The 15,534-nt window shown below is 33.4% G+C and overlaps 1 protein-coding gene across 1 annotated transcript; it reads left to right on the forward strand.

The window, feature by feature from the left end:
- Nucleotides 1–3,409: 3,409 nt before the first annotated feature.
- LOC149569731 (uncharacterized) lies at nt 3,410–8,407 on the forward strand. Its single transcript, XM_089822462.1, has 5 exons — nt 3,410–4,119; nt 4,315–4,355; nt 4,442–4,531; nt 4,634–5,693; nt 7,210–8,407. Exons 1-5 carry the CDS (start codon nt 3,979–3,981, stop codon nt 8,116–8,118), a joined length of 2,241 nt encoding a protein of 746 aa, XP_089678588.1. The 5' UTR covers nt 3,410–3,978; the 3' UTR covers nt 8,119–8,407.
- Nucleotides 8,408–15,534: the final 7,127 nt, after the last annotated feature.

The following is a 15,534-nucleotide window of genomic DNA, read 5'->3' on the forward strand; positions in this document are numbered from 1 at the left end:
ACAACAAGTCAAATTGTGATATTGTTATCAAGATTTAGCTGTGTAGTATTTTGAGTCAAACTCATTGACCCATATTTCATGAGTAGTGATTCAACATGAATCCATCTCTCATGAGAATAAATGGAACACTTAGCACTCATTGGATCTAGGTGATGTTCACAAAAGTGAAGCATCGAGACTTCCCAGGAGGTCACCCATCCTAGTCCATGGAGGGAATTCTGTAGTTAAGCGCGCTCAAGCTGGAGTAGTATTGGGATGGGTGATCTCCCGAGAAGTCCAAAAGCTTCACATCTATGAGCAACACCTAGATCTAATGAGTGCTAATGTTCTATTTATTGTCATGAGAGATGGACACATGTTGAATCACTACTCATGAAATATGGGTCAATGAGTTTGACTCAAAATACTACACAGTTAAATCATGATAGCAATATCACAATTTTACTTGTTGGGGAAATTATCTCCTACTTATCAATTAATGAACTTAAGGAACTTTCTAATAAATGGTTCATAAGGCACAACACTTGGTGAAGGTTTTGCAAATGGGGTTGCAAGTAGAGTGAGTTTAACCATGGAGGAAACACTGCAGTTAAGCACACTCAAGCTGGAGTAGTACTGGGATGGGTCACCTACCAGGAAGTCCCGATACTTCACCTGTGTGAGCATCACCTAGACCCAATGAACGCTAAGTTTTCCATTTATTCTCATGAGAGATGGATTTGTGTTGAATCAATACTCATGAAATATGGGTCAATGAGTTTGACTCAAAATACTACATAGTTAAATCCTGATAGCAATATCACAATCCGCCAATTACTTATACTTGACATACATGTAAGCATAGTTGATAATTTATAAAATATAACATATGATACAATATATATTTAGATTATAATATAATTATTATCTATTTATTTTTTATATCAAATATATAATATATTTTTATTTTTTATTATATATAATATACATTACTTAATTCTCTTAAAATAATAGTAAAATTTTAATTAATATATTTATATTTTATAATATATTAAAATACTGATATATTTTTGCTACTTAGATTGTATATTTAATTTATAGCAATTCTAAATTTTAGTTATATTTATTTATATATTATTATATCAATTTCATTTAGATTTTCTAAATTGATATGATTTCTTGAGGCTAAAATAAAGAGAAATAAAATTTTAATTAGTAAGAATAAAGAGAAATACAATTTAAGTCAGTAAGAAGACAAATCAAACCTACTAGTTCAAATTGAAACATTGATGCTCAATTTGTTTTTACCTAACATATGTTTAAGTAACACACACTAGAGAGATTGTAGCTCTATCTATTATATTAGATTTTATATAACATAAATTATTAAATATAAATAATATAATATAGTATTAAATTAACTATAGAAAGATATTTAATATAATATAGTAATAAATTAACTATAGAAAGACCACAAGTGCTAGAGAGTAGAAGATTGAAAAAGTGCAAAAGATATACATAATGCACACATATAAAGGATAAGGATACATACAAAAACAAAGAATCACCTTCTTAGCACATTTCGTCATGTGAATTTTTGTTGACTGCCAAACCAAATCATAAAGCACATGTGAACATATCAACAAAGATAATTTTAGCTATTTCTTAACTTTTTTTGATTACAAATATTGTTATTCATAGCGATTATCATTTTATCAAGCAAAAAAAATGTTATCCTCTTATAATAAGCTTCACAATATCTACAAATGGATGAATTAACCTTATTGTTGTTAGATGTTAGATGTTAGATATTATTTGATATAAATATATGTACTTGCTATACTAGTTTCTTAAATATATATATTGGTATTTGAACTCAAAATTTAGGTTAAACACATTTAATTAATGCATATGGTCTACAATGCTTATGTATCTATTTTAAAAAAGAAAAGAGATTAGAGTACTTAGAGATGACATTTTTAAGAACACATAATTTATTAAGTTTCTAACATTAAAATTGAAAATACTAGTACAAAAAATCACAATATGTATCGATAAGGAAATATTTTCTAGAGAAAGTCAAATCATGATATTGCTATTGGAATTCAAATGTGAAGTTTTCTTATGAATGCTAAGTGTACCATTCATTCTCATGAGAGATGGGTTCTTGGGACTCATGAAACATGGGTCAATGAATTTGACTTGAGAACTATTTAGTTGAAACCTGACAATAATTTTATAACAATCTATGTTGTTAACTTGTTAGATTTTGAAATATCCTCAATACGAGAGATGTGTTAGTCCCCAAAGTGCATCTTAGGGTATGGGAGATGCATCTCCTTGAAACTATGATTATACACAAAGCATCACTTTCTTAACAACCTTACAATGGATCTCATGCATTATAAATTATGGAAAGCTAATGTCATTAACCTCATGGAATGTGAAACATGAACAAATATGTTTGACTTTAAAATGATACATTGAATCCTAATAGAAATATGAATGAGTTCGACTCAAAAACTACATACTTGAATCCTAATAACAATATAACAATTTAAAACGATGAAACACAAGTCAATGAGCTTGACTAAACAATGACACATTTGAATTGTGATAGGAATATCACAATTTGACTTCTTGTAAAGAATATCTCGTAGTTATCAATATACAATGAGTTTGACTCTAAAACTAGAGACTCAAATCTGTATTGCAATATCATAACAATATATGTTGTTAGTCTCTTGGATTTTGAGATGTCTTCGATAGTAGAGACCCATCCCACTCCTCAAATCACATCTTAGAGAATGAGAGACATGTTTCCTTACAACTATGACTATACACAAGAAATAGCTTGCTTAACAATCTTACGCGATGGTCATCAATTTGATCTCGACAATAACTATGACCTTATACATTATGAATCGTGAAAAATGTATCATTAACCTCATACAATACATATACCACAATCATCATCATCATCCCATAGAGATTGTGGCATTGCTAGGTTAAAACCCTATTTAAAAAAATTAGGCACTTGAATAAGGATCTTCCACTAATGACCACTTTAGAAAGCAAGAGAACGGGCCTGAATAGAATGTCCGGGCAAAATCCTCGGTTGAATAATATCTATCCATACGCCCATCCATCCAAATTTGGGCAATGACTATGATACGGCATGCACTTGGAGCGAGAATGAAAAATAATAATAAATAAATGCTTCCCGAAAACACTTTTATTATTTATGGTGGGTTGAAAGAGAGAATTAAGGGAGGGTGGAAAAAAAAGTAAAAACAGGGAAAACTCGAAGATCGTACAACCGGTCCCCCACTACGCTCAATCAATTTTCTTTAAAAAATAAAAATAAAGAAAGAAATAAAACTAAATGGCAAAGATCTAATTAGAACGGAACGAGGCAAAAGAGGCGTACAAAATCGTTGGGGATGAAGAAGAAAGAATTTAAACGAGAGAAATAGAGAGAGAAAAAGAAGGAGGGAGTGCTGATTAAAAAATAATTTGGCTTGTCTTGTGGCGTGGCGTGGGTAATGGGAAGGAAAAAGAGAGAGAGAAAGCGTAGAATGTATTCAAGCGGCGAACCGGCTTTGGATTGTTTCGATTTGATTCTTCATTGTATTGGCGGTTTAAAGCCTCTCAGGTGGTTTTACATTTGCATTTAAGGGCTCTTATAAATTTTGAAATGTGGAGTAATATATATAGGGTTTTCTTCTTTTTATTTTTCCTTGTATTTTAACGAACCAATTTTGTCTAACCACCCATGTTCGATGAGATGAGTTTATTGTGATGGGTTTGAGGAAGTGGGGTTAGATCTGGATCGGTGGTTTTGTTTTGCGCAGACACAGTTTTTGTTGGAAGAAATTGGTGGGATTGAGATTGAGATTGGGATTGAGGGGATTGTTTGGTTTCGATTGCGTAGAAGATACGTGGCGTTGTGATGGGGTGAAGTTGAATGATGGGAAGAGCAGAGGAGGAGGTGGAGAAATGGAGAATATGAGTGTGAAGTGGGGGACATGCGAGGAATTGTTGTTGGGAAGCGCTGTGGAGAGATATGGCACGCAGAATTGGAACTTGGTTGCCAAACAACTCCAGGCCAGGCTTCCCTGCGTTTTGTTCTCGCCTGAGGTGCGTCGCATTTCCAGATTGGTTATGTTTTGAGCGATTTGGTGACAGATTGCTTCGGTTTTCGAATGATTTGATGAAATATTGCTTAAGTTTTTGAATGATTCGATGAAAGTTTGCTTCAGTTTTTGAATGATTTCATGAAGATTGGTTCTGTTTTGAGTGATTTGATGATTTCTTTTGTGGATTTCTTTGCAGGTTTGTAAGGCGAAGTACGATGCGTTGCAAGGGCGATTCGAGTAAGTTTTTGGGAATGAATTTATGACGTGTTTGGTTTTGGAATTTTGAATGACGTTTTTTGATTGAATGAACGAATGAATGGCAGGTGTAGCGGGACGTCGTGGTTGGAGGAGCTCCGGCGGCTCAGGGTTGCGCAGTTGCGGAGGGAGTTGCAGCGTTCGGACGACTCAATTGGGTGAGGACTCTGTGTGTGTATATGTCGCGGTGGTTTGAATGGATGTATATTTTGTGTGTATACGTCGGGGTCGTGATGTTTTGTGTGTATACGTCCGCGCAGGTCTCTGCGATCGAGGCTGGAGAAGCTGCAGGGCGGGGGTTCGAAGGCGGGTTCGGAGAGGTCCAAGGATCGATCCTCGGCGGGGAGCTTCACAGAGGTAGCGGACGGGGAAAAGATGGCGACGACCGAGAGGATTTGTGAAGAAAAGGGCGATAAGGCTGATGGAATTGACAGCGGAGGGCGGGATCGGGAGTCGAACCCGTCACCTGTCGTACGGGACGAACGAGCAACGGCTCCTTTACCCCCCGCGGATCCAGATCGGGCAGAGGTCGCAGGTTCGAATCTCCCCGACGCACAGGGGGTCCCAAATCCTCCCGTTCCTGCCGTTCCTACGACTAATCCTCCGAATCCCGTCCATAATCCGACATCGCCGCTGGATTCATTCTACGGCAGCTCTGAGACATTGGCGGAGGAAGATAACAGGAAGCCTTTACACGATTTCGTTGAGTCTAAAAGGGCAAATTTGCGCTCGAAGCAACGTTCCAGGCGTCCTAGAGTAAACGCCTGGGCTGGATTTGCGCAGCAGCCGAAGTCCGCCATGGATTCTGAAGCCGAGCTTCCCAAGCGCAAGGATTCGCCGCCCGCGGCGGCAGGAATCGATGGATGCACAGAGAACTCGGGGTTGCAGACCGTGGAAACGAATGCTTCCGAGAAGAGCTTCCGAAGGAGGCGAAATCAGCAGGGCAACAAGGGTTTGGTTGTTCGTTCTGAGAGCTCCGAGGAAGAACAAGAACACGAAGAACATGAAGGGAGCGGGGAATCCATGGCGGAAGACAAGCGCGTTATGGAGAGCGACGTGTTGAGCTCTGTGCAGCCGCCACGGGAGAGGGATGGCAACAAGGGTTTGAGCAGCAGCCATGAAGATTACATGTCTGCAAGATCTTCAGGGGACAGTCACATGGAAGGGGAGGGGGCTGAGGAAATTGAGACTTCTCCTATGAGCAGGAGGAACCGGAGGGAGCCCAAGGTTCCTGGAAAATTGTGGCCTTTGTTGGAGTGCCTAAGGTCCCTCTCCACTCACAAGTTCGGACCTCTCTTCAAGCACAGACTTGAATCCCAGGTTGCTTTTCCCTTTCTTTCTTTTTTCTCATTTTATCTCCTTTTTTCCTTGTATGTTTATATGTGTGGAATGCACATGTTCTCTCGACAAGTCCTCCAAGGTGATCTTTATAACCTTTTTTAATTCATATTTAAAACGAATCCTAGCACATTTAACATTAATGATGAATCCTTCAATATAATTCCCCTCCTTGCCTTGTAATGTATCATGATATTGATATTTTCACATATGATATTTTGTAATTATAGATCCTTACGATAATTCTCCTCCTTGCCCTTTATTATATCAATAATAATAATAATAATAATACTTTCCTAATGATAAATCCTTGAGGATAGTTTTCCTTGCCTTTAATGTTATTAATACTTTTCTAATGATAAATCGTGGAGGATAATTCCCCTCACTGCCTTCACAATGTTTTTGAATAATACTTTCCTAATGATAAATCCTTGAGGATACTTTCCCCCGTTGCCTTTAACATTACATAATATTTTCTAATGATCGCCCGTGTGATTGGACCTTCCCTATACAAGCATTCTTTGACTTGGAGGTGCTTGTCTCATTGGTGGGGCCCATGCGCGAGGAATTAATATCTTATTTATAAACTATTCAAACTTGGGAGCCTACCATTAATTTTTTTTCCTCTCTTTATACATTTGCTACGGAATTTCTCTCTTTATACATTTGCTAAGGATTTTGGCCCATTAAAATATATAACAAGATCTAACCGTTTGTTTGGACCTCTTAACGTTTATTGACCCATTAGTTTTGAAATAATCGCCCAAACATTAACTCTTCTTGATATATACAAATGTATATTTGCCGTCGTGTTTGATTGGGTATTCAATTAGACCTAAATCTATGGCCCATTAAACACCCACCACCCCACCTTCCAATTAAACCGTATCCCTTTTGACTCCACCTTAAATCATAAGACACGCACCATTGCACTTCGGTTTATCTCTAGATGTTTTGTTCCACCTTACAATCAACTGCTTCCCTTTTATTCGTAGGAGTTTACCCTTTATATTATTCCCTTTTAAATTCCTAGGAATTACCCTTATCATACCTAACTTTTAAGTTGTAAGTAATAGCTAGTTTGGTTCAAATACCAAACAAATATGGAAAGGGCACTAGTCCGTTCAGAACGTGTCGATTGTTCGCTCTTGCACAAAAACATCCCCATTTTACAATGAGACATCCCCATTTTACAATGAGCATAGCCCTTGATCCCAAAGATCCGCTAGACAAAATCTCCACCGTCCAACACAACGCGAGGGCCTGGTCTTCATCGATCTCACTATCGCGCCCGTGAAAATCGTTGATGAGATCATTCTGGACCGTAGATAGAGACCGGGCTGGTGTTTCTGTTCAGTTGAAGATTTCATGGCTGCCAGTGTTTAATGAACACTAGATTCCTTTTTCACGAAAAATGAATTTGAAATTGGCAGGAGTAATTAATTACAAGCAGTACTTGAACTTCATAACACTCACTGCCCCCATGATTGTTTTGCAGAGCAAGCCGCAGTACAGAAACATGATCAGAAGGCACATGGATTTGGGAATGATAAGGGCTAGATTAGAGGAAGGAACCTACTCTGGCAGCCTCGAATTCTTCCGTGATTTGCTTCTTATTTTCAACAATGCACTCGTTTACTACCCCAAATCTTCTCAGGAGTATGCAGCTGCCTGGGTTCTTAGACAGCTTGCAACCAAGGAGATGGAGAACATATTCAAAACAGAGGCTCTTCTAAAACAAGAAGGCCCATCTACAAGAAAGAGAGAGCCCAGAAAACCCTCAGATCCCAGTTCAAATTCAGCCAAGTTCAATCCAACTTCCATTGGCAAAAGGAGGAATACAAGGTCAGCAATTGGGGGCAGATCAAATGCTACAGGAATCCCTAGAGCCGCAAGATTGAACTATGAACAATTCACACCTGAGGGCACCAATGACACAAAAGAAGAAAACAATAAGCCTCAAGAGCCCAAGGAAGCCATTGACATAGCTTCAAAACCAAAGCCTAATGTTGAGACAACACAGAAATCTGAAGCAACAAATATGAAGAAGTTGAAAGAAGGGTCAAGGATTGTAGCAGAGGGGCAGGGGAAGAAAGTGAAGGATCAGATTGTGAGGAGCCATGGAAGCAACTTTCAACCCAAAAAGATGACCGCCATTGACAAAGATCATCATCCAAGAAAGACTGTTGCTAATGAAGCGAAGAAGGAAATTTCCCAAAAGAGCAATGATGAACACAAAAAGCCATTTGGCAGCATTGTTCAGGGAAACAAGGCGCTGAAGAAGGATCAAGAGGAGCAAGATTCAGATCCTCCACCTTTGAAAAGAGGGGTTGGAAGGCCCCCAAAACATGCAAGAAAAGGAGATGACTCAACGCCTTCAAAGTCAAGAAAGAGGGCTAAAAGATGAGGAGGATCCCACAACACACAACACAACACTTTTTTTATGAAAGAATCTTGTGATTAGCATATTAACTCAAAATGCCATTGCATTGCAGGTTGCTCTGGCCGATCATGTATATATATATATCAATGGCTGGAGGATGAAAATTCAGCCATGCAAGAGAGAGAGAGAGGAGTTAATGCATGTATAAATTGTAGCAATGATGACTGTTGTAGCACTAGTTTTTGAATGGTGTCTCCAATTGAGGCAGATATCTGACTATGATGAAAAAATGATTATTGTTTTGTCTACACAATTTTAAAATGGCCTCTGGATTAATTCATAATATCCCCCTGTTTTGTTTTCCTCCATTGGCCATTAAAATAGATCATGTAAGTCCAACGGAATCATGTCCCACATCTTATGATGGTCCTTTTTTATTACATTCTTATCGTTCTGTCATGGGAAAGAATGGAGTCTGTCTGACAGGTGTAATATAAAAAACAAAATTGTAAAAAGGTTCCATGGTTTAGCTTTACTTCCATGTCATACATTAGTATATGCCAATGTAAGGATTGTATAAAATGGAAAGGATAATGGACATTAAAATTAAAGTTAATACCTAAGGATATATGGGTGGGGACAATTGTAGGGACATATGGAAGATGTACAGACCACTTTTTCTATTAATATTTGACTTTATTTCCATTTTCCATCAAGGAAGCTGACCACTCACATTCTCTTATGTTTTGTTCCATGTAATATTAGTTTATAGATTTGGTAAAAAAATATTGTTTGTATTATTTTAATTACCAATTCTTAGTAGTTTACGTGAGGACTGCGGTAGCGGTACCATCAAAGAATATATAGTTTTAGTCTCTAGTTTTCTGATAGACGTTTTAAATGCAGCGGGAAAAAAACACTTTCTAGAAAATAATAATTTCACCTTTGGGTATGTTTTTGATGATTATTATCTTTCCAAAGCACGTACCAAAACTTAAAAGTGGGGATGAATATGGATACATATTTTCGTACGCATTTCAAACAATATTGTTGGCTTAATTTGCGTATGGTGTTAATACTTATTAGCTATGTGGATTTTATTATGTTGTGTATGGTGTTTTCACGAGTGTTGTTAGTTATGGTAGTTTGTCTTGTTATTGTATCTTGTTTATTAGATTTCTTTTTAGTTGGATTTAGTGTTTATGTTTTATTTTATTTTTGTCTTTTGTGAAGATCTATGTTCTTTTTGTGTTTTGTTTGGTAGATATTGTTGGTATAAAAAATATTCTTAGTTCTTAGTTTTAATATTGACCCTTTCTTGCTCCATTTATCTATTGTTGACAATGTTGTTCCTTCGGACAATATTCAAAATTCATGAATCCTTGTGATTGGCTTGCTACTTATAATAAGTACAACTATTGATGGTGTATGTCTTGCATTATGTTTGAGTGTTGGCCCTTGTTCATTTGGAATAATAGTTAGTAGAAGTATAAATCTCGAGATTGTGTCTTGATCTTCTTCAAATCTCTTATTGGTTGATTCACACCTCACTTTTGCTTTGCACTTAACTCTTCTTCGATCTTCTCTCTGCTCTACTCGATTCTCCTTGCTTCTTTTAGCTTCTCCTCCTCCAACAATTCACACCCATTCAACATTCAACCAGTAACTAAAACTTGTTCCAACTCCTCCTTATATAGTAGTCTCTCTGCTTTCAAATTCTTCTAGATTTTAATGCTTAACTACAATCGTCGATATTAGATTCATACCAAATACAATGAATCTAGACACTCGCAAGTATAACTTTCATAGAACTTTGTTCTCATCCTTATCCTTCTTCAATCTTCATCATGATTTCCAGCTGAAAATCTTGTAACATACTTTGACTTTACCCTTTGAGCTTCTCAAATATTCTTTATTTTCACAAAAAATTGGCCTCAAATTCCATCTTTATAAACTTTTTCTTCCAGCTATTACTCAGTGAACGTAGTATTTCACTCGGGTAATACATCACTCGATCAAAACTAAATTATCCAGTTAATAATGATCTGTAACTTTCTTTGCCAATTCCTCGGTGACAACTATAGTCACACATTATCTTCCTTCTTTCACCTTATCACTAGGTGTAGCTTATATATCTCATTACATTATGATATTACATTATTGTAAAACTATCAAACCAACATTACATTATCATTGTCCAACTCATTCAAGTACCCATTGAATACCATACTAATTAACTCTGTCATCAACATGCTTTCTTCAAATCTTCTTCATCAATCAAATGATACGGCACCACTAAATAAGCATAATGTCTAATCGACTAAGACTTGATATCAATGATAACATAACAAACAATATGACTCTTTTACACACATTCATGGCATTCTTAGTTACATCATTAATTGGGGCTAACAACCTTGGCGCCTTGATTTGTATCAATGGTACTTGGAACACTACACACCTCTCATCAAGGACAAAATTGATCTTTATCACCTTGTTAAGGCATTAGTTGTTGCAACATTTGACTTGGCTATTGATAGGGATGTGGTGGGTGGATGGAAATCCTTAGACATGGAGCCAATACTATTCACAAACCTTAGTTTCACTATCTCAATCCTCCAATGGAATCTCTCAGTATCATGTTGGTTTGCTTCATTTTGTCAAATCTAGTGTGACTCCTAATTTGAGGCTACTGTAATGTTACAATTAGTTTGTAAAGGTTGGCAATACTTCAAAAAGCTTCTTCCATTAGAGAATTTAAATACATTCATCACAATCTATAAATGTAAGATGGAAATAAGCAATCTTTTGATGACTTCACTCCAAAAACACTTCTTAATAGAAACATTGAATTTTAGAACATTAAAAGATTTGATAATATCTTAGAATAATCTAAAAGATGTTTCACTCATCACAAAAAAAACTATTAGGACTTATTTTTCAAGAAAAAACCAATAAGCAAGTGACAAAAAGTACAACCATCTATATCAACCTCACAAGTTTCAACATTATTGACACATCTAAAATTTTCATGAAATTGTTCTATATCATTGAATTTAATTACCTTTAAAATTTTCATGAAATCGTTGAATTTAATTACTTTCCTTAAATTATGGAGAAAAAAAATAAATTTGCAATTTCTTCTATCTATTTTAGATGTTTTGTTTGAGTGAGTGAGGAACTATTTATTTATTTAATATTTTAAAATAAGTAATATGCATTTTAAAAATATTTTTTTAAACTATTTAAATTAAATTATATAAATTATTAAAAAATTATAACATTTAATTAAAAAATATTTTACGAACTACTCAAACTAAATTTCTAATAATAAGCATTTAGTTTAATAGATTAGTATCATTACAATAAGTTTGATGATAAAATTTATATAAAAACATTTTCTTAAATGTAAGATTTGATTTTGATTAAAAAAATTCTCTTTTGCAACCCTTCATACATTATTCCATGTTTATATATATGTAGATGACTACTTCATTTTAAATAATACATGTTTGCATTATACTTATGAGATTCTAAAAAGATTCTTCAAATTAATTTTAATATTTATTTATTTTAGATAATTTAGTTAAATGAAATGAAATATAATCTTTGCACATAAAATATAAGCATATTTATTTATTTATGAAGTTGTATTTAGTAAACATTTAGATTTACATGATAAATGAGATAATAGTTTTTAATTTAAATCTTATTTGTTTATTTAAAAAAAATTGTTATTGATTATGTTTTTTTATTAAGATGAGTAGATATTTTGGAAGGATGTAGATCCTTGTACAACCATAAAGATAAACACTAGTTACTACTATATATAATAAAAGACAATAAAAAAGATTAATATAGAATTGTAAAGCTAAAATCTACCAACCCTTACAAACTTTCAATTCAAATTTAGAGTGGATTGAGGATTCAACCATAAAGCAAGCATGCTTTTATATTTTTAAAAAGATAATACACAATATCACAAGCAAATCCATAGCCCAACCCCAATGCCTTGTGAGAGTTATCCATTAGAAAATTTCAACATAAAACTTCCCTCCATTTTCTTCCTTCTACACTTTGTTAGTGTTGTTAGTGTTGTTAATGTGCAATCTTCAATAACAATGGGCATTTCTTCCTTTTCCCTTGAAACAAAATGCATTTTCTTATTACTAGGGAAATTAGTAGTACTATGGCCCACTTTTCCACAAGAAAGGAAAATGATTAAAGTGTTTTGAAATTTCTATACAAATTTGTGAAGATCTAAAGATAATTCTACTAGGAATCTCGTTTTTTTCCACAAGAAAAAAAATTAGAAACAAGAAATCACTTTTTCAATTTAGTGACAAAATCAACATAAAAAATCTAGATAAAAGATTTGGAAATAAATACAAAAGCTCTTTGATCAAGTACTTCAAAGACAACAATGATAATATAAACCAAATAGGGAGCTCAATGAAGTCACCATTCCATGTATGTATTGAACCTCAAACCATAGTTTTGAGGTCATGTCATTTTACCGCATAAGATAAGAGTTCAAGGGGAATCATTTGGATTGGAAAAAAAATAAGAAAAAAAATCAACAAACTGAATAACTTAACTTGACCTCTTAAATTCTATTTATGAAGAAACCATCTTCTAATAACATTAATTTTGGGATGATTATTGTAGTCTTTGAACCAACGAGTTCTTAAGCCTAGCAATCGACTTAGTCATAAAGGAGTCATCGATAAAAGATTGTATTTGCCCCTCCACCTTAGTATAGATAGAGATAATAACATCTAAACCATCCTCATTGACATAAATATTTTCCTTCTCAGAATCCTAGGGTGAACACCAACACTAGCACACCCACCAACCATATTGTTATCGTAGGCAATGTGTATAGTTTCATCATTATTAGAAGTTTTCAAAGAAGAGATAAGATTCACACTCTTAAGCTTCTCACAAACTAAATAGGGGGACACTAAGAGGAACCATTTAGATGCAATCCTTTGGAAGACTATTGGGTGAAATTATTTCCAACCAAAGCTACTATAATTAAACCTCTCCTACCGAGACTAATAGGAGTAGAAATAGGAAAAGAAGAAGAAAATATTTTCTCATTATTACTACCTATACATTCATTTATTCCCCTAAAAAAATTCCAATGCCTTATAACATTCATTAACAAAGATTTGTCCCTTTTAAATCTACAATGTTGAGACGTTAGACTAAAAATTACATACAAGATACTCTACTCATTCAACTAAGATTAACACACTTACGCCACCTGTTAAAACAAAAGAATGAGATTCTATTTTTCAATAAAAGAACCAATGCTTTCTATATATATCAAATAGAAAACACAAAATTTCAATTCCCCACACATGTTACAAATTTAGATATATTAAATAGAATAATTAATACCCTACATACTAAATAAAAAGCATTCCATGACACAAATCATAAAAAGAGAAATATATGCTCATTAACCCACTCACAAATTAAGAATATACTTCTCTAGTGAGATAGTTGGTACTCTATCTGAATGAAAAAGGATAATAACTCCATTAGTTGAAATGAACTAGTTCTCACACATGTTTGTATTAGTGCCACATCCATCGCTACCTTCCCCCCCATTTGTCGCTCATAAAATGTCCCAAAAAATGATCACACATGTACTAATCGTTGATCATTTTTGAGTTTTCTTCGTTGCTGATTGGTTCATTTGTACAAAAAGTACTATTTTTTAGGTGAGTAGCTATTGGGAGTCTTAGTGGTGGGTTTTAGGCAAATGTTTTAACATGACACTTTTAGACCACATTGCACTCTATGAGTTCTACATAGAGCTTTGTAAATGTAGGAAAGCCAAAAGATCAACTTTAAGCTCTTTGCTCACCTATAGAGGTTCACTAAAAAAATTGGCAAATTTCAACATACAGATTAGGAATAGTAGGTGCATGAAGCTAGCTTAGATGATTACTTGGCTGTTTCCTCTATCCCCCCACATACCCTATTAGAGAGAGATCAATGCATGTACAAATTGTGAAATTGATGAAAGATGTAGCACTAGTTTTTGCTTCTCAATAGTGTCAAAAATAAAATCAAACAATTATGATGAGAAAATGATTATCATTGTTATTATATTTGGTGTACACTAATATCATTGCAAGCACTTCTATCTATCTTGTGATTAATTCTTTTTATTTAACCAATTCAATTTGAGTATTTTTATTTTAAATTTTGATGTTTCATTTTCCTAATTTATATATGTGAAATTTTTATTTTTAAAAGTCAATAAAATCATTTTACTTCAATCTGATTGGCTTATTTATTTGGGGTGCTATAGGAACAAATTTTCAGGAAGCATACCCTTATTTTAAAACAATATTTTGGGAAACACAAATATATTAAATATGAAATAAATTCTGAATTTAAGATTGAAGTAACTTTTAAAAATAGAATGATAATTTCTATAATATTATAAATGATTTTTTTAAAATTTTTGATAAATTGAATTTAAATAAATAATATTATTAATCTATTTAAAATATTTTAGTAAATATTAAGTTATTTAAATTGAAAATAATTAATAATCTAATTTGTTCATATAAGATCATATTTTAAATCTTCACTTTTAACTATTATTTTTCTTTTACTATTTATTTAAAAAACAATTACTTGTGATCTCCACATTAGCTCATGTTGTGATCCATATTTATTTAACTTTTGATTTTTAAAATTGATTTAAATTTTTTAAATTATTTTTTATATTAGCTTAGATTTTTTTTTAAAATATATTTTTTAGTTGCACTATAATTTATTTAGTCAAATATATTATTTGTTAGAGATGTGTTATTAATTTTTCATAAGAGATTTTTTGATGGCTTTTTTTTAAATGATTTTTTTTCATATTTGATAAATTGAATTTCAATAAATAATATTTATTAATCTATTTAAAATATTTTAGTAAATATTATTTTATTTAAACTAGAAATTATTACTAATCTAATTCACATAAGATTATATTTTAAAAAATAATTATATTATTAGCACCTATTGGCTTATCGTCGCAAACACAAAAGCATGCAACAGCTAGTTTTACTCAAAGTAAACACCTATCAGCTCATTATTACAAGCACAAAAACTTGCGACTACTACTATTATATATTATCACTAAATTATAATTATCAATATCTAATTAAACCATGATTATTAAATTTAATTACTATCTAAACAATTCGTGTATTATAAGCTACCATGTAACACTTGTTATTATTATTATACAAAGATTCTTTGCCATAAAATTATCGTTTAAATCACAGCAAATGTTTCTTCTCCACGCATTTAAATTCAACATGTAAATCAACAATAAATAAGGGCCCGAATGGTATTCAAACATATATCGTTTTTACTGTTACGGAGGGTGGCTTATTCTGAAGTCTTCGTCTTGCGTATAAT

This window comes from Cupressus sempervirens, chromosome 3, assembly GCF_028749045.1.
Source record: "Cupressus sempervirens isolate cs-2001-9-10 chromosome 3, ASM2874904v1, whole genome shotgun sequence".
Classification (NCBI taxonomy): domain Eukaryota; kingdom Viridiplantae; phylum Streptophyta; class Pinopsida; order Cupressales; family Cupressaceae; genus Cupressus; species Cupressus sempervirens.